General features: G+C 32.2%; 3 protein-coding genes across 5 annotated transcripts; all 3 read right to left on the reverse strand.

Moving 5' to 3' along the window:
- Positions 1 to 867: 867 nt before the first annotated feature.
- On the reverse strand, positions 868 to 4,310 carry LOC122600585 (F-box protein SKIP19-like). 2 transcript variants are annotated; one of them, XR_006324068.1, is made up of 4 exons: positions 4,010 to 4,310; positions 3,154 to 3,532; positions 1,242 to 1,989; positions 868 to 1,127 (listed from the first exon to the last, which is right to left on the reverse strand). XR_006324068.1 is itself a non-coding variant. In XM_043773327.1 (3 exons), exons 1-3 carry the CDS (start codon positions 4,224 to 4,226, stop codon positions 1,329 to 1,331), a joined length of 1,257 nt encoding a protein of 418 aa, XP_043629262.1. In that variant the 5' UTR covers positions 4,227 to 4,310; the 3' UTR covers positions 1,144 to 1,328. The 2 variants fall into 2 exon arrangements, 1 of the variants encoding a protein (XP_043629262.1); XM_043773327.1 differs by lacking the exon at positions 868 to 1,127 and having other exon boundaries at positions 1,144 to 1,989.
- A 2,777-nt stretch (positions 4,311 to 7,087) lies between these two features.
- On the reverse strand, positions 7,088 to 19,070 carry LOC122600587 (putative F-box/LRR-repeat protein 23). Of its 2 annotated transcripts, XM_043773330.1 has the most exons (5): positions 18,956 to 19,070; positions 18,527 to 18,727; positions 17,576 to 17,951; positions 15,750 to 16,364; positions 7,088 to 7,424 (listed from the first exon to the last, which is right to left on the reverse strand). In XM_043773330.1, the coding sequence occupies exons 2-4, from the start codon at positions 18,720 to 18,722 to the stop codon at positions 15,779 to 15,781; spliced, it is 1,158 nt and encodes a 385-aa protein (XP_043629265.1). In that variant the 5' UTR covers positions 18,723 to 18,727; positions 18,956 to 19,070; the 3' UTR covers positions 7,088 to 7,424; positions 15,750 to 15,778. The 2 variants fall into 2 exon arrangements, with proteins under 2 accessions (XP_043629265.1, XP_043629264.1); XM_043773329.1 differs by lacking the exon at positions 7,088 to 7,424 and having other exon boundaries at positions 15,413 to 16,364.
- LOC122600586 (putative F-box protein At4g05475) lies at positions 7,422 to 9,918 on the reverse strand. Its single transcript, XM_043773328.1, has 4 exons — positions 9,873 to 9,918; positions 9,442 to 9,651; positions 8,970 to 9,336; positions 7,422 to 8,054 (listed from the first exon to the last, which is right to left on the reverse strand). The coding sequence occupies exons 2-4, from the start codon at positions 9,644 to 9,646 to the stop codon at positions 7,454 to 7,456; spliced, it is 1,173 nt and encodes a 390-aa protein (XP_043629263.1). The 5' UTR covers positions 9,647 to 9,651; positions 9,873 to 9,918; the 3' UTR covers positions 7,422 to 7,453.
- Positions 19,071 to 19,888: the final 818 nt, after the last annotated feature.

Raw genomic sequence — 19,888 nt, forward strand, 5'->3', positions numbered from 1 at the left:
AATAAAGATTCACAATCATCAAACGCATTTCCATTCGAAGGAACATATGATAAAATCCCACACAATCATGTTTAAGTCTTTACAACACAAAGATTGATATATGACCCATAAATTTTCGGAGGTTTAAAAAGAGAGCTAAAAACAGAAAAATGATGATAAAATTGAACATTCCTGTCAATGCCAAAAAACAGGTTGGTTCAGGAAGCCAAGAACTACACCTTTAATGGAAAATAAAAGTATTGATCAGTTTCCTATTCAAATAGATTGAAAGTTTGAAACGTCTACAAATGATTTTGGTAAGTGAAATTCATAGTAACATACATCTAAACTTTTTTTGAGTCGAAATTATTCTCATTCAAGTCATTAACGTCGAGAAAAGTATCAGGATCATCATGATACTCATCATAGTACTCAATCAACGTAAGACTCCTCGTAAATACAATCATGAGGAAGCTTTAGTTTATTTCTAATTTTCTATAAACAGAATTTCAAAAAGTATTACTCTTGTACAAAAAAATCCTAATCCGATACTCCATGAATATTCGAAGACCAACAATCTATCTGAAGATCTTGCGCAACTTTTATAAGACGATTTCACAGAAACTAATGGGTGAGTTCCAAAAAAGTATCGATGCGCTCATGCACATTCTTAATAACACTATTTATAGTTTATACCTTTGGAGGCATTGTCTATTGATATATCCCGCAAACAATCAACTAGGTTGAGAAGGCACGAACCAGTCAATTTTGACTTAAGAATAAAATTTCTTTTCAATTACTATATGATTTATAACCAAAAAACCAACCAGATATGAATAAGCCCATTTGGCTAATTAAGCTCGGAAGCTGCGGCATAAGGCTTAAAAATGTAGTAACAGGCCAATAATCAAAAAGATTCAGAACCATCAAGAAAACGTGTTTCAGTTCCAAGAAACATAGAAAAAATCCCACAGCATTTTCTCAAGTGTTTGCAAGAATTGAAGCACAAAGATGGAGACATGACCAATAAACGTTTGGAGGTTTAAAAAAAACAACAAAATGACAACCATTGGCAGAAAAATAATAACCAAATTGAGCTTTCCTGTCAAAGCCAGAAAGAAGGTTGTTCTGGAAGCCAAGAGCCACACCTTCAATGAAAAAAAAAAAAAAAAAAAAGTCAGTATCCTATTCAAATAGATTGAAATGTCTACAAAAGATTTCAGTAGCAGAAATTCAAGGTAACATACAGTCATACACCTAACCTTTTTCTGCATTGCAAACTATTCTTCCAACATAGGCTTAAAAGCCATCCAATCATTCAATTCTCAAAGTTATATAAATTATCAAGATCAATTGAGGTGTAATTCTTCCAACATATCCTTGTAAGCTATCCACTGCTCCAAGGGGTCTTCAAAGTTATATAAATTATCATAATCAATGGATGTGTAATCATCATACTCATCATACTCATCAAAGTAATCACAATCGAAATCGGAGTCTACAAAAAAACCCTCATCAGAATCATACTGTGGAATATCAGGACAGCCTTCAAGAGAATCATGAGGAAGCTTTAGATGTTTAATCTGTTCTGAACATCTTTTTCCAAGGTCTCCCTTCAGATCAATGAACATACACCGACGCAAATCAAGTAATTCAAGGTGACTACATCCATCTAGAATCGCCCTTAATCCAACATCCGTCATGGTGTCATCAATTAATTCAAGGTGCTTTAACCCAGGTAGGTTTTTCCCAATTGCTACAGCTAACGTATTCCTACCAGGCCTGGACTCATCCTCATCATCATTATAGTATTTATTTGACTTTCGATTAACTTTGAGTGTTTTCAGCAAGGGACAGAAGAGGCCAGCAGCTTCGACATCTTTACGCGAGAATTCTGTTTCACAAATGCTGAGTTCCTCCAATAATGATAACTTATTCAAAGATTCACCCCAGACTCCACTCACTTTATTATAAGAATAAGTAATTTTTAGACATCTAAGCTGACTGGATCTGGCAAAGAAAAATGGAAAGTTATCAACTTTCATTGCTGAGACTTTAAGACTGCTATATTTCCTAACCAAAAATTTGAGTTATACGGGGGTCTAACAGTTATCTTATGGATCTAACAGCATAGGAAAAGGATGTTGCATGTTATAAATTGTATGCGGATAGAGTGTATTTAGAAGAATCAGATTGAAAAGGTAGCATAGACTTACAAATTGGGTTCTGTTTATGACTGCCAACACAAACTGGAATCCATGATAATGTATTACCAATGCCTCAACAGTAGTTGCTGATAACGGCTGGAATTTTATTTTTAAAAAAGTAGAAAATATTGTAACCGGGACTGCTAGGGATGATTTGAGTTGTTGTCTAAAGAAAATTGGGTTTTAGAGCATTATAACAGCACCTAGGTTGGATTTTATTAGCCGGGGTTACTTTCATTGCTGGGTGATTCCAAAAAAAATGACCTATGGGTGTGGTTTAATCTGAAATTGGTCCAGTGTTACGAATATGCATCACAGTTTTGGCCAGAACTGATACATGCTTACACACTAATTTACTGGAAAAATAAAGCTTAACCCATAGATCAATGTGCAAGGCTGATAGGTGATTTCAAACATGGGAGATCATATGTCCAAGTCTGATCGTGCAAACTTCAACATCACTTGGTTTTATCAAGTGCTGAACAGCTGAACTGCAGATTGCATTGACACTTATATTCAGCTACGATTTAATATCTTTAGCTGGGTTTAGATTTTATCTTAGATGACCCAGAGCACGTGTTTTTCAGCTTCGGTTAATCCATAACATTGATTCAAACATATACAATAAAATCACACTAGACGAAACTTAGAGTACAGAATATTAACTAAGAGTCAAATAAATAAGAATGTATTCATCAGATGCATGGCTCTTTAAGCTTTCCTAACATTTTGCATTCTGAAACTTCATAAAATTATAGAACTAGTAAATACGCTTTCAGAAAATCTTTGAAAAAGGTACCTATTAGTAATGTTTACGAAATATATTAGATGTAATTAACTATAACAATAGAAGACCTAAGTTTAACTATAGAATCAAGGTAACAGGACGAGATGAATCAAAAAGCAATATAAAAGCAATTTTTTTATAGCTACAACACAAACTGAAAGAAAGAATAAGCTCGCATACCTATCAGCAATATACCGAAGAAGGTCCTTATCGCAAAAGCCCTTGATACAGATATCTACCATCTGGCCCTGGCTTCTATCCACAACATGCTTACAAATTGTTTGTAATACACCCTTTGGATAATATGATGAGTCCATTGAAACAACCCTCCACATAGCAGGCTCTTTACAGATACGACGCCAAGTAGTGCACACTTTTTGGGCATTGTCAAGTATGTCAAACACACCAATTCTAGAGAGTATATTCGCCATTACATCTGACGGAAGATCCAACCAGTTCCTTGTCGGTTGCTTCACCTGCCATACCTGCTTGGGCTTCGGAACAAAGTTGGACTTCTTGCCTTTTCGTCGACTTGACTTTGATGTTGATGGCTTTGTCACTTTAGCAAGCACATAGATAAACAAATATTACACCAAGTCACCAACACATTTACATACATAAACAAACATGACGTTATAATTACTTTTTTTTTTTACCATTTTCAAAGATTTAAACACAATGTTGTAAATCTTGGCCAAATTAGCCGTGTACTTGGCAAGGAACCGGTGCGCAGCATAGGTCATTTTAACGTTCTCGGACTAAACGGTCGGTCAACGAGTCAAAGTCAGAAGATTGGAAAAACAGTATGAAGTCGGGTTAAACACGAGTTCACCCTTTCATTTTCTTAGTAAATTTGAATAACCATATATTTGTATTTCACAAGTACTAATATGTTTCAAGTATCTAAAGAAATATATTTATGTTTCTACTTTCTAGTCTAGGGCAGAGCATTTTCAATAATCAATGTATGTGAAATAAAGTGAGTCAATATATAGATATAGCTTTTATATATATATACATAGAAGAGAAGTCGGACCTTGTTCAGCAGAAATAATCTTTCTGAGATGGTCGACATGATCCGGTGTATTGAAATCGACGCCAATGAGTTTTCCAATCTTCATTGTTTCAACGATTTCATTTTCAATGAAATGGTTCATCCGTTGATTTGGGGGTTTTGGAAAAAAGTCGGATTTGTTTTTGCCTTTTTGACGACGATGATGATTTGATTTAGAGGTGGACGACGACGGCATCATTTTCGCTTGCGTTGCCCAGGGAAGATTTGTAACCACGGAGGTGGCCCGTGTAAACCCTAGTCATTCTTTTAATTTTTCTAAAAAAACCTCTTTATCCTAGGAAAAGCTTTATTTGGATGTAAATTGTTTTTCCTTTTATTTAAAAGAAAGAACATCAAAATAAAACGTTATTTAAAATTATGTTTTAGGAGCTTTAGATTTTTATAAAACTTTTAATCTTTAAAAGTTACATAAATATCTATTGAATTTGCAGCAGTTAACATACCAAGCACTTCTAAAAAAAAAAATTCTAGCTAACAATTTTGCTTAAAACCTACAACGTATGACTCCAACTAAAAACTAGAGCTACATCTACAACTACTTTTGCTAAAGTTCCATATATCGATACTATCTTTATAATAATTTTAACATCATCTTATAAAATTATTATATACAACATTATCATTTTACCATTAATTCCCATCACTATCTTATGATAATTATACATATGCATAATTACCATTTTATCTTTATGATAATTATGCATAATTACCATTTTATCTTTAATGAGAAATCTGTTATATAATATCTTAATTATCATTTTACATCAATTACTTACAACGACCACCACCGATAGTCCCTCACCACCACCAGTCAGTGCCACCACCAAAATACTGTTATATTACGTGGATACAATGCTAGTATATAAATAATATAAATAAAATCTCTTTAAAGAATATACTTTGGCTTACCTGAGTAAGTAGTGTTTTTTTTCATTTCTAGTTTTATTATTTAATAAATGAATAATTACTCATATTTGTTATCAAATATAAATAATTGTTTCAAAAAATAAGGTTAACACCTTTAAATTAATTTACATATTTTGAATTTATATGTCAACATTGTGAAACTAATTTTATCTATTTTAATAATTTTAATGGATTGTTCAATTATATTTTTATTGAGAAATATTATTAAAATTATAATTTTGCTCATATGTGATTTTAATTATAGTTTCTTTTTACTCATTGAATATGACTTCGCTTTTGTTTATTATCTATAATATAATACTAAGACCCCTCTTTGAGCCTAATCCTTCCTTCTTATTAATCTTTTATTTTTATTTTTAATATTTATTTAACAAATGACTGACCTTATTATTAATAGAAAAATATTTTTATTCTTAAAAGTCTCCCAAAAATATTTTTATTCTATATATATATATATATATACAACTTATAAAAACCTTCACATATTCTCAATCAAAAAAAAACCTACGGCCAACAAAAAAAACTACCAAAAGGTTTATTTATTTATATACTTTATTCATATTTAATCATTATTATTATTATTTAACATTGAGTTCTTATGCTATTGTTATTATTATCTATTTTAATTTAATTTGTTCTCTATTATATGTTCATTATGGCTTCTTTTTCAACAAAAAAAAAAAATAATAAGACCACATTAGTTCATCTTGAAGATCTTTAAACAATACATGTTAACCATCATCTATGACTCCGTGTTGTGCATACATGGACTGTTTCGGAGTGGAACAACCCGAATAAAACCAAAACGTTCGAGATAGTCTTTGTTTATGAATTGGTATGTATTTTTCAAAATATATATATTATACACTTTTTATTTCCCTTTTTGTTGAGCTTACCTCTAAATCGTCTAGTCCGTTGTTTGTGTTTGTCGTAAGTTTAGATATAACTGACTGCAAATTTTTTATTTAACTAAAGTTGGGGAAAAAAAAGTGGGATTACCTGGAAACAATATTTATATGGACTTAATTTTCATATGTTTCTTCTTTAGCTTTCGTATTGATTAAGTTGTGATATTGGTCATACTAATGGTTGCTCGAATCATACTGTTACTGAGTAAATTTTTAAATCTTTCAAGTTGTGCATCTTTTTTTTTAATCAATCAACTGCTTTCTATGGAAGTTTATTATGTGTCAGAAGTATGTGATAACTAAATTGTAATATGTTTTTTTGTTATAACCTATCATTATTCATTCCTTGACATATCAAATATACATAAACTATATGATTTAGTGTTATGCAACGAAAGTTATAAGTTCTGTGTTTTAAAATTATCTATTCATCGGATGGGCCTGAAGACTAGTTTCATATATGTCGTAATAGCCCATTATAATGACTCATTATTGTTGTGTTAGACATCTAGTTGAATTTTGGTCCCTTTTTCAAGATTCATGCTTATCATATTATGTGTTCTCTTAATCGAGTATTAGATAGAGGTGAATAAAAAATTCGGTTAAAACCTAACCGAACCAAAAATTAACCGATAATCGAAACCGGTTAGGAACCGATAAGGTACTAATCGAGTAATGGTTACTAAAAACCACCAGTTAGTGATCGATTAGCACTTTCCAAACACAAACCAGTTAACCTAAAACCGGTTAAAAAAGATTAACTAAAACCGGTTAACTGGTTATATATTGTATATAGTTTATATAGTTTTACTTCTCACACAGACACACTAGAAGTGTCACATTTTGAATATTCAAAGTCTTTGCTTATTAACTTTGACCTTAAATATATTTTTTTGTGTTATATAATATTTAATGAAAATTATACCTAACAAAAATATATCTAAAACTTAATCAAATAATATAATTTTCATGAAGTATCATATAACACAAATAAATTTATTTACGGTCAAAGTTGGGATATAAAGACTTTAAAAATCTAAAACTTAACACTTCTAATGAGACGGAAGGAGTATCATATAAAGTGAGAGCCAAACATAACATATAACAAGTTCTAGATAGAGACATGTGAGATCTCAAATACAAGTGTATAGAGATAGACATGAGAGATCTTAGATACGATTCACAACCATCAAGGAAAGGCATTTCAATTCGAAGAACATATTACATATGATAAAATCCCAAACCATCATCTTCAGTGTTTACAAGAATTCAAGCACAAAGATAGATAAATGACCATAACTGTATGGAAGTTTAAAATTACATTCATGAACCATCAGCCAAAAAGTAAAAACCAAATTCAACTTTCCTGCCAAAAGCCAAAAAAGGCAGTTGTTTTGGAACTAAACAGCTACACCTTCATCCAAAAACAGTAATTCCAAATTCAAAAGACGCTCTGGAACGTAACAGCTGCACCTACATCCAAAAAAAAAAAGAGAACTTCAAGACGTCTAAAGCTGAGTTCATGGTAACATAGAGTTCACCTAGCCATAACCCATCGCGTCATTCAACATCACAACATTGACAAAAATGTATTATAATCCATTTCAACATCAGAATCATCAGAACTAGAACAAGTTAAGCCACCATAGCAATAATCATTAAAATAGTCGGGCTCAGGAACATCATCTGGCAACTCAAGATGTTGATAGCCTTCAAGAGAATCATGAGGAAGCTTTAGATGTTTGATCTGTTCCGAACATCTTTTTCCAAGGTCTCCCTTAAGATCAATATACAAACACCGACGCAAATCAAGTGATTCAAGGTGATGACAGCCATCCAGAATTGCCTTTAACCCAATATTCGTCATGGTATTTCCAATGAGTTCAAGATGCCTTAACTCAGGTAGGTCTTTTCCAATTGCTACAGCTAATGCATTCCTGTAAGTCATGGACTCATCATAATCACCATATAGTAAATATGCTTTTTGATTAATTTTAAGTTTCTTTAGCAGAGGACAGTGGTGGCCAGCAACTTCGATATCTTTGTCTGAGATTATTGTATTTTCAAGGCTGAGATCCTCCAATAATGAGAATTTCTTCAAAGATCCACCCCAAACTTTACCCGATCTACCAAAGAAATGGATAACTTCAAGACGTCTAAGCTGAGTTGATCTGCCAGAGAAACATAAGAAAATGGAAAGTTACAATCAATTCACTGTTAAAACTTGGGACTGCTACATGTTCTATCAAAAATTATCAAATTATACAGGGGTCTACCAGTGATTGTAAGGATCTAAAGAAAAGAGTTTGCATGTTATAAATTGAATGCAGATAGAGTTTATTTAGGCGGATTGAATTATATATTAAACAAATGCAGGTCATGTGAAAGTAGAATTAGCAAAGGGGTTCTTTTCAAGGCTGCCGACACTTACCGCAGTCCATGATGATAAGTACCAAATTCCCTAATGATATGCCATATTGGGTTCATTCTATTCTTTGAAAGCTGCTAATTTGATGTTCTTAAATTAGTGGCATTTTACATAAAAAAAATTGGAGAAATATGGTTACCGCTAGATGATTCGAGTTGCTGTAAAAAAAAAACGGGTTTAAGAGCATAATAACAGCTGCTAGATTTTATTAGCTGAGGTTACCATCACTTTTGGGCAGCTACTAGTATACTTGTGTGTGTGTTTTTTTTTGTTTTGGTGGTGGTGGTGAGTGAAGGGGGGGGGCTTATCTCTTAGATCAACGTGAATAGTTAATACGTGATATCTACTAATCGTGCAAGACTTCAAAACCACTTGATTTTATCAAGTGCTGAAGTGCAGATTGCATTGTTTAGACTGAAAAGTTAATAGCAGTTTATGTTTAGCTACAACTTAGTATCTTTTGCTAGAGCCTGGAATTAAGTTTTATCTTAGACGCTCCAGAGCACTTGCTTTTCAGCTTCAGGTAATGCATAACATTGATTCGAACATAGACAACAAAATCACCCGCGGAAAAACTTATGTTGAGTCATTAAATAAGAAAGCAGAAACATAGGTAGTGCAGAATATTGACGGTTATTCTAAAAGCTACAACACATACCTATAAGTAATATACTGAAGAAGGTCTCTATCGCAAAAGTCCTTGATAGAGATATCAACCATCTGGCCTTGGCTTCTATTCACAACATGCTTACAAATCTTCTGACAGACAGTCCACAGAGGTGATTGGTCCATTGAAACAGCCCTCCACATAGCGGGCTCCTTACAAATTTGATACCAAGTAGTGCACACTTTTTGGGCATTCTCAATTATGTCAAACACGCCAATTCTAGAGAGTATATTAGCCGTTACATCCGACGGAAGATCCAACCAGTTCACTGTTGGTTGCTCCACCTGCTTGGGTTTCGGAACATAGTTGGAATTCTTGCCTTTTCGTCGACTTGAGTTAGATGTTGATGGCTTTGTCACTTTAACAGGCTCAAAGAAAAACAAACGTTACACCATACATATACATATATATGTGAAATATATTGTGAATTATATACATATGTACAGATTATATATATACGCACCCTGTTCAGCAGAAATCATGTTTCTGAGATCGTCGACCTGACCCTGTGTGTTGAAATCGACGCCGTTCAGTTTTCTGACCTTAACTGTTTCACGTACTTCTTCATCCTCATCATCCTTATTGAAATTCAGTTGGTTGGGGGGTTTCTGAACAAAGTCGGATTTCTGTTTGCCTTTTTGCCGACGATTTGGTTTTGATGACATCATTGTCGCTTTACCAATGCACAAATCATTATAGAAAAAAATAATAAATATTAGTCCGCAAACACTATGGTTAAATATATATATATATATATATATATATGATTGTTTATTTATGAGGAAAGCATATATACTGGAATTAAAAATCAAGCAACACACAAATTTATTAGCAGAAACGGTTATTATGAACCCTAAAACGAGAAAAGAAAAAAAAAAGGAATAATTAAAATACCTGAGAAGATGAGATGAGAGGGAGAAGTTGAAGAGGTTGGATTTTGGTAAGGAAGACCAAGGGGTTTCGAATTTATTTATTATTATTTTATTTCTTTTAAAGGTGAGGGTTTTGAATTTTGAGTTAGGGTAAAAAAGGGAATGGAGGATTTATTTGGGAAAACAAGCGGGACAAATGTAAAAAGTAATAAAAGTAGCGGGAGATTGAAATTGTTTTGAGGGACATTTTTTTTTGGGTGAACGACTGAAGGATGGATTGAAGTGTTACTTTTAAAATTTTATATTTAAGAAACAAAAGTTACATAAAGCTTGGGATTATAAAAACGAAAATAATAATAATATCTTTAATATTTGTCTTTAGTAGGTTATTATACACATAAAAACTAATATTTTATACATTAAAAACCAACTCTTGCATTTTCGCATAACAAAAATACAAATTTTAATGTATCCGAATAATTTATACTCATAAGATTGTCATTAACAGAAATCTGTAATAAATAAGAATGTGTTTGAACATATTTCAGGATTTGTTTTTTAATTGATCTAAAAGACAATGACTAGATTATGTATAAAGATGAATCTTGTCTTACATTGGTGTAATCTATAATCTATCTATCTATAAACCTTTATAAAGCATATTGGTTTTTAGTATTCCCATAATACCCTTTAAACATATTTTTTTTTCTTTCTAAAATTCTCCTATTTAAACATAAAACTCTTACATATATATCTTTCTTTCCTCTTTCTCTCTAAGACTATCTTCAATGGGTATGTTACCACTACAAGTAGTAGCTGCTACCACCGACATGTTGTCGCCTACACCACCGACATGTAATCCTAACGTAAATGTGTTGAACATAACACCAATACTCTTTGTAAAGTAACTAAATTATACGTGTATTATCTTTTTATTACTAGATTAAAATGAATATTAAAAGAAATCACGCTCCCACGATAACCCATTGATCGGTCATATGGGGTTGATTATATTGCCGAAACCGTATGCCAATTGAAAGAACCGAGAAAATGAAAACCGAGTACACATTTTTCTCTTGTATATAATATTAGATTATACTCATTCGATGCATAGTAAAATATACATTAAATTAATTACAAATATATGATTTTAAGTAAAACATTTATATTTAAAAAGTATTAATAAATATTATACAAGAATAATAACTAAAAAGATTTTTAATGATATTATACAAGTAAAATCTAAAAGGGGCATATATAAAATAGAATAAATAAAGATAAAAAATTATGAAGGCAAAAGTAAAAAATTAAATCAAATATAAAAACAAATATCAAAATATATGTGTGAAATTGATAGAGTAAACATCTAATTTAATATTGAAAAAATCGGATAGTAATATAATAGATAAAATTATCAATATAATCTAGTTTTATATTATACTAAAGTAAGTTATATACAACGTACAAAGATAATTAAATACAAAAAGAAAATAGAAAGTGATAAGTTACAAATATTGATGTCTTTTAATTACCTTAAATACATGCTAAATATTTATCGTGGATTCGTAGTTAGCAAAAAATAAACAAATATTAAGTTAGATCAAGTGGTTATATTAAAATTTAGAGATCATGAGTTCTAATCTTATATTTGACTATTTTATTTGCTATTTAAAATTGATAGGAAAAAAAAAATTGTCCATGTAGACAAATGACGACGTGACAAATGAAGTGCCACATAAGCATTAAAAAAAAAAGATTTAAATGTCAATATATATCTAAAAATCATTAAAATTACTAGGATATGCCACATAAGTAAAAAACTTAGTTGACACGGAAAGAGAAGTGTCACTTTGGAAAAAAAAAACTATCCTCTCTTAGTCATATAGAAAGAAGTCCGTATTAGTTATATCAATCCTCTTAATTAAATAGCTTAAAAATCTTTTTAATCATTCGATAAAGACAAATGGCAAAATCAAGGGATAAGATTATATATGAAAGAGAATTAATGAAATCAATATGTTACAATTTATGGTTTTAGGAGATTTTTTAGCTAATTTTTAAGAGGATCCATCATTTCCTTGTTTCATAATATGACCAAAGCATGAAGTGCCCATTTTTTTAGGTCCAAATCGTTTTGTAAACAACACTTAACAACAAAGTAAATTAAAATTAAGAACTCAAAGTTCATTTTCAACGAAATTCTTTATTGATGAGTAATCAAAGAATTGCAATGAGTAATGTGAAATAAAAGGATTAAGAGACAAGCTCTAATCATAAATCACTTGTCACTGAATACAGATTATGTTTAATAAATACATAATTTATCAAACACTAAGAATTGCTAATTGACAGAGTTCTTGAAAAAGTAATATTTGAAAAACGCAAAGTTACACATATATATTTCTATATGTTAATTACTCGAACACATTTCTCTAATAGGTTGCTTTCCTTTTATAGACAACGATTCACTTCGGAATTGATGTTTGTCACTTGTCCAACTCTAATTTGACAAGTGCATGTCGTGACACTTTAAAACCATTACTTTATGTTCCTTTTTGTCTTATCTTTAAGACAAGACATATTTGTCCTTATCTATCAACACTTGTTGTTAGGGAGTTGGCAACGGATGGAATATGGGTGCATTATGGATATGGCACCACCACTCAACACCGCCGCCAACGCTCCACCACGCGTCGTGGTATGAAAATGAGTGGTCACACCACGCAGTCGACCATCCATTTTGTACAATTCACGAGGACTCCAACGTATCTTTTTACCAGCCTTTGTGGCTATTTTTCTGAACAACTATTTTTTTTTTCTTTCATTGCATTTGCTTTCTTTTTACTTCTTCTTCTTCTTTAGTCTTATTCTTCTTCTGTATGTATAACACAATTTACATACACACTCACATACACTGTTAGAATATATGAACATATAAACATACAAGATCACGGCTCCCCCTTCCGAAGAAAAGGACCACATGCATCAAGTTACCTTGATTGCGTAAGCCTTTAAACAAAAACAAGTTGCACATAAAACACAAAACTTTCTGTCTGGAAATTTCCAGCAGCTTGATGACCAGTTTACACCTGTTTCTGGTCCGATTCAGCTTTCGACCAAAACTACAAAGTTGTATCCCTATGTGTTGGGCTTCTAAAGTCCAAAGCAAGACTCCTAACTCATTACAGATTATTTTATATGATTTTTCTAGTAAACTGTCGCACATCAGAAAATTTACACGCAAAAATCACATTGTCACTTAATTATCTAATAATTAACCCTAATTATTGGATCAACATTCTTTGCATAATATAACTCTTTATATATCCAGTAAAATCACAATAAAATTTTTGCATGGATTTCTTGTGATTTTACTATTTTATTTAACAATAAATAAAACGATACACGTAATCATGCAATTTATCACATAATCAATTCACAATTCAAAACTTGTTTGAGGGTTTCAATCTCCATTGAACAAGGTTAAAACTTTTAATTAAACAAAACCCTATTTTTTTATTTAATTAAAACGAAAATAATAATTAATTAAAATAAGAAAACCACTTTAATTAATTAATTAAAATTCAACCAACCCTTAAACCCCCCTTCAAGTTTTGATCTTTGTAATTAATAGATCACATATGTGGCTCGTGATACCACTGTTAGAATATATGAACATATAAACATACAAGATCACGAATAAGCGCAACGGAAGAAATCGAAACATATATGCAATCACATTAATTAACAAAGAGAGAATCGAGACGTGTACCTTATATGCAAAGATCCAATTGAAATAATAATAATAAGATTATTATTAATGCTTAGGGTTTAAAGCAAAACCCCTCCACGATCGCACACTAGACACCCCGAATAATGTATGCTAGTACCCCGATCACGAACTTAACAATCTTTGTTTATCCCCTTATATCGAAAACCCTTATGAATCGAATCCTTTTGTTATCAACTAACAAAACCAAAGACTTTAATTAATGCTAAAGCATTAATTGTAAGTGATATGTTCTATGTAGTTTTCGAACGGACAAAACCAAAACTCTTTATGAGTTTGTGTTTTCGGCCGAAAGGAATAGAAGGAGGAAAAGAGAGGTTTTTTCTTGTGTGAATGAATGAAAAATCTAGGAATTAGCCCTTATATTTATAGGGTAATTTTAGGTTAACATTACTTGGAAATTAAGCAACCTCAAGGCTATGGAAAGCCTTGATGAAACCGTCCCATGTCATGGACCTAGGTCCAAGCCCACTTTCCAATTTTCACATTTTAATCCTCCTTTTTAATTAATTAAATATAATTAATCCTTTAACTATGTTTAATTAATTATTTCGTGATCAAACTAATTAATATATTACTTTAATATATCAATTGTTATTATCGAGTTACCGTGTCATTTCGTGTGACCCCGTAGGCTTAAATTATTCCCGGACATGCGACTTATAATAATAAGATCATATGCCAACATACACTTCATCAAATGGATCCAAGAAATAACAAACGTGAGATCAATACGTGGTGGCCGAGGCTATGTAAATCGCGGTGGTCGAGTTCAACATGAATCCCAACCCGTTTACCGGCAACAAACGCCACCTCAAAATCAAGCCTCCCGCCGTCATCCCAACCCGTTTTTCGTATGTGTGTATGTATTCAAGCATTCTGTTTTCGTATGCATGTATATATAGTTGTGTTCGATTCGTATGTATATAGTTCTGTTTTCTGTTTAATTCGACATAGTATTCACGTGCATATAGATTGTATATATATGTTCAGTTTGATTCGTCTATGTATATGGATGTGTATGTGTTTCTGTTTGATTTGTTTTCTATTTCGATTGTGTATATGTATATATAGGCATGTTTTCTGTTTCGTATATGTATATATAGTTAAATTAAAAATGTAGTGAATAGTGAAGTGAGTGGTCGGATGCCAATGAAATTTGGATGAGTGCTGATTGAGTGGTGGAGTTAAGGTGACATAATATGATTGGTTAAAAGTGAGTGGTGAAAAAGGGAGTGGGAGGTGGGTTGCCAACCCTAGTTGTTAGACCAATAGGTCTCTTAAAAGAATCATACAAATTTTTAAAGTCTTTTTTGTTAGCTTCCGTCATCAACTAACCGGTAACTTTTGCTGATACTTGACGATGACAAAATTCTGTTGATAAAATGTAAAAGTTCAGGGGTAGGTTAGACAATTTAAAGACAGAATGTTTAAAGATTAAACTGAGAGATTTGCTTTAATAGGTAGTATAGATATAGATTATTGTTTTAGTTGGAATTAAAATTTTAGTTCTCTTGAGCATGATCCATGAAGGGAAAAAAATCACAAGTCATGCAATCATGTCTTTGATTACTATGATCGAATACACATTTCTATAGCGGCATAACATATAATAGTAATAATACAGGCAATAGAAATAAACAAAGTTAGATATTACATATAAAGTGAGAGAATCATAACATATAACAAGTTCTAGATAGAGACATGTGAGATCTCAATTGTAAGTATATAGAGATAGACATGAGAGATCACAGAGAAGATTCACAACCATCAAGGAAAGGCATTTCAATTCGAAGTCTGCAGTGTTTACAAGAATTCAAGCACAAGGATAGATAAATGACCCATAACTGTCTGGAGGTTTAAAATTACATTCCTGGTATTAGACAACCATATGCAGAAAAGTAATTACCAAATTCAACTTTCCTGCCAAAAGCCAAAAAAGACGGTTGCTTTGGAACTAGACAGCTACACCTTCATCCAAAAACAGTAATTCAAAAGAGGTTATGGAACTAAACAGCTGCACCTTCATCCAAAAAAAACATCACCCACACTCTTAAGTATCCTGTGTAGGACTTTGGCAAGTGAAATCCATGCTAACATAGAGTTCACCTAGCCATAACCCATCGCCTCATTCAACATCACAACATTGACAAAAATGTATTATAATCCATTTCAACATCAGAATCAGAACAAGTTAAGCCACCATAGCAATAATCAGACTCAGAAGTCACATCATCTTCCACTTCAAGATGTTGATAGCCTTCAAGAGAATCATGAGGAAGCTTTAGATGTTCGATCTGTTCTGAACATCTTTTTCCAAGGTCTCCCTTCAGATCAATATACAAACAGCGACGCAAATCAAGCGATTCGAGGTGATGACAACCATCCAAAATTGCCTTTAACCCAGTATTCCTCATGGTATTTCCAATGAGTTCAAGATGCCTTAACTCAGGTAGGTTTTTCCCAATTGTTACAGCTAACACATTCTGGGCAGTCACAGACTCCTCATCATAATCATCAAAGTGTGCATATGCTTTATTATTAATTTTGAGTGTTTTTAGCAGAGGACAGTTGTGGCCAGCATCTTCGATATCTTGGTGTGAGATTTTTGTATTTTCAAGGCTGAGATCCTCCAATAAAGATAATTTCTTCAAAGATTCACCCCAGACTCTATCCAATCTACCATAAAAATAGATAACTTCGAGACGTCTAAGCTGAGTTGATCTGCCAGAGAAACATAGAAAAATGGAAAGTTACAATCATTTCACTGTTAAAACTTGGGACTGCTATATGTCTATCAAAAATTATCACATTATACAGGGGTCTACCAGTGATTTTAATGATCTAAAGAAAGGAAGTTGCATGTTATAAATGATATGCAGATAGAGTTTATTTAGGCGGATTGAATTAAAAATTAAGGAAACGAAGGTCATGTGAAAGTGAAATTAGCAAAGAGGTTCTTTTCAAGGCTGCATACACTTACCGCAGTCCATGATAATAAGTATCAAATTCCCTAACGATATGCTATATTGGGTTTATTCTAATTTTACGAAAGCTGCTGATTTAATGTTCTTAAATTACTGGCATTGTACTTAAAAATTTTTTTTTGTGTGGATATATGATTACCGATAGATGATTAAAGTTGCTGTCTAACAATATTGGATTTTAGAGCATAATAACAGTTGCTAGATTGGATTTTATTAGCTGAGGTTACCATCGCTACTGGGCAGCTGCAGTACTTCAAGCGAAATTATCCTATAAGTGTGATTTCATCTGGAAAGCGGTCCAGTGTTGCAAATTGCATTACTGTTTTGGCCAGAACTGATACATGCCTAAACACTAGGTTACTGTATACTCGTGTGGGAAATAAAAAAAAACCTTAACCCATAGATGAATGTGAATCGTGATTTCAAATGGGGGAGATCATTTGATTAAGTCAAATCGTGCAAGACTTCAAAACCACTTGGTTTTATCAAGTCCTGAAATGCAGATTGCATTGTTTAGACCCAAGAGTTAATAACAGTTTATATTCAGCTACAAGTTAGTATCTTTTGCTGGAGCCTGGGGTTAAGTTTTATCATAGACAGCCCAGAGCACTTGCTTTTCAGCTTCAGTGAATGCATACCATTGATTCGAACATACACAGCAAAATCACCCCAAAAAAAACTTGCGGCGAGTCAATAAATAATAAAGCAGACACATAGGTAGTACAAAAAATTAACAAAGAGTTAAATAGATAAGTACGTATTCATCAGATATCTGGCTCTTTAAGCTTTCCTAACATTTGCTTTTTAAAGTTTTATGAAAGTATAAAACTAATAAAGAGGCTAACAGAAAATCATTGGAAAAGGTAATTACTAGCAATATTATGAAATATTTCAGCCGTAAATAACTATAGAAACCAATGTACCGGAAAACAGAATAAGCTCACATACCTATCAGCAATATACCGAAGAAGGTCATCATCACAAAAGTGCTTGATAGAGATATCAACCATCTGGCCTTGGCTTCTATCCACAATATGCTTGCAAATTTTTAGACATGCAGACCTGGTTCCCCATCGCTGTGTATAGTCCATTGAAACAGCCCTCCACATAACAGGCTCCTTACAGATTTGATGCCAAGTGGTGCACACTTTTTGGACATTATCAAGTATGCCAAACACGCCAATTCTAGAGAGTATATTGGCCATTACATCTGACGGAAGATCCAACCAGTTCACTGTTGGTTGCTTCACATGCTTGGGTTTCCGAAGAGAGTTTGACTTCTTTCCTTTTCGTCGACTTGACTTTGATGTTGATGGCTTTGTTACTTTAGCATGCACAAAGAAAAAACAAATGCATGTTACACCAAGCCAGCAACATATTTACATTCACATACATAAACGCATATATATGACATTCTACTTACTTTGTTACCATAATTATATGCAATGATTTTTTTGTAAACTTGGCCGACTCGGCCATCTAGGCATCTAGTTGGCAAGGACTCGACCTCGGTGCCTATCTAAGGTGATTTTGATGTTCTCAAACTATACAGTTGGCCTACAGGTTAAAGTTGGAAAATTGGAAAAATAGGATCAAGTTGGTCAAGCAGAAGTCCACCTTTTAATTTTTTTTTTTACATAAAAAGAGAGTTCAATAACTAATAATTGTATTTTACAAATACTAATATGTTTGAAGTATTTGACGGGTTACTTTTACGCATATAGTGTTTTTCTAATTCTATATAAACAAAATTCGAAAAAATATTACTTTTATACAAAAATTCGTTTTGTTGAAATTAGTATAAGGGACGTCGGGTGTAAACATCAAAGAGGATCAACATTTTCAATAACAAAATTATGTGATATATAGTGAGAATTATATATATATATATATACGCACCCTGTTCAGCAGAAATCATCTTTTGGAGATCGTCGACCTTACCCAGTGTATTGAAATTCAGTTTTCTGACCTTAACTCTTTCGATCACTTCTTCGTCCTCATCATCCTTATTGAAATTCAGTTGGTTGGTGGGTTTCTGAGCACAATCGGATTTCTGTTTGCCTTTTTGCCGACGATTTGGTTTTGATGACATCATTGTCGCTTTACCAGTGCACAAATCATTATAGAAAAAAATAATAAATATTAGTCCGCAAACACTAAGGTTAAATATATATATATATGATTGTTTATTTATGAGGAAAACATATATACTGGAATTAAAAATCAAGCAACACATAAATTTATTAACAGAAACGGTTATTATGAACCCTAAACACAGATCTTTACGAAAGAAAAAATAAAAGTACAATTATATAGAAATTAAAATACCTGAGAAATGAGATGAGAGGGTGATTTAATTTAGGTTAAATAATTAAATAAGAGGGAGAAGTCGAAGAGGTTAGATTTTGGCAAGGGAGGCCAAGGGTTTTGAATTTTTTTTTATTATTTTATTTTTTGGAAAGCTGATGGATTTTGAATTTTTAGTTTAGGGTAAAAGAGGGAATGGTGGGTTTATTTGGCAAAACAAGCTGGGCAAATGAGAAAAATATAAAAAAAACATGTTTTTGAGGGACACTTTGTTTTTGGGTGAAAGATGGATTGAAGTAGGCATATGTACGAGTCAAAACCCGATCCGGTAAGACAAGAAAATCGAACTCATGATCTGGCCCGTTACTCTTTTGGGCGTATCGGTTCTCAAGTTTGAGAGACATTCGTTCTTCACTTTGACCAAAGTGTCCTATCTGTCTACAATATTTTACAAGGTATTTATAACTCAAAGTATTTATAACTCAAAGTGTCTCATCTATCGCTAGTCGAATGAAATCATATACATGTAAAGAAAGAAATGAGATGTCCCTCTTTCATAAACTCAATACATATACAATGTATTGTATAACATATACAAGGTATTTATAACTCAAAGTGTTCCATCTATCTATAATATTTTACATCATGACATCATGTATTGTGGGTTACGGCCAAAGTTGTGAAAAAACTTTAGAAGTCAAAATAGAACATTTAAATTGAGACGGAAAAATAAAAACCCAACAAAATAAATGTATTATAATGTTATTTCAAACCTAATAAAACCCAATAAATAAGTGTTTTATAAATTTACTTTCTTGTGATTTAGGCCCAAAGATATGATTGGCAATTTAACAAAATTTGTCAACTTGGCAAAAAAAAAAAAAAAACAAAACACCAAAAAGTAGGTTTAGGTTGTGGTTGCGGTTGACAATTCTTACCAATGAACTTAAAGAA

The sequence above is a fragment of the Erigeron canadensis genome, chromosome 5 (genome assembly GCF_010389155.1).
Source record: "Erigeron canadensis isolate Cc75 chromosome 5, C_canadensis_v1, whole genome shotgun sequence".
Classification (NCBI taxonomy): Eukaryota; Viridiplantae; Streptophyta; class Magnoliopsida; order Asterales; family Asteraceae; genus Erigeron; species Erigeron canadensis.

Coding starts and splice junctions, on each gene's coding strand:
- LOC122600585 (XM_043773327.1), bottom strand. CDS start 4,226: ATGATGCCGTCGTCGTCCACCTCTAAATCAAATCATCATCGTCGTCAA. Junction 3,533..4,009: donor GATTATTTCTGCTGAACAAG/GTCCGACTTCTC, acceptor TGCTTGCTAAAG/TGACAAAGCCATCAACATCA. Junction 1,990..3,153: donor CTTCGGTATATTGCTGATAG/GTATGCGAGCTT, acceptor TTTCTTTGCCAG/ATCCAGTCAGCTTAGATGTC.
- LOC122600586 (XM_043773328.1), bottom strand. CDS start 9,646: ATGATGTCATCAAAACCAAATCGTCGGCAAAAAGGCAAACAGAAATCC. Junction 9,337..9,441: donor CATGATTTCTGCTGAACAGG/GTGCGTATATAT, acceptor AGCCTGTTAAAG/TGACAAAGCCATCAACATCT. Junction 8,055..8,969: donor CTTCAGTATATTACTTATAG/GTATGTGTTGTA, acceptor TTTCTCTGGCAG/ATCAACTCAGCTTAGACGTC.
- LOC122600587 (XM_043773330.1), bottom strand. CDS start 18,722: ATGATGTCATCAAAACCAAATCGTCGGCAAAAAGGCAAACAGAAATCC. Junction 17,952..18,526: donor GATGATTTCTGCTGAACAGG/GTGCGTATATAT, acceptor TGCATGCTAAAG/TAACAAAGCCATCAACATCA. Junction 16,365..17,575: donor CTTCGGTATATTGCTGATAG/GTATGTGAGCTT, acceptor TTTCTCTGGCAG/ATCAACTCAGCTTAGACGTC.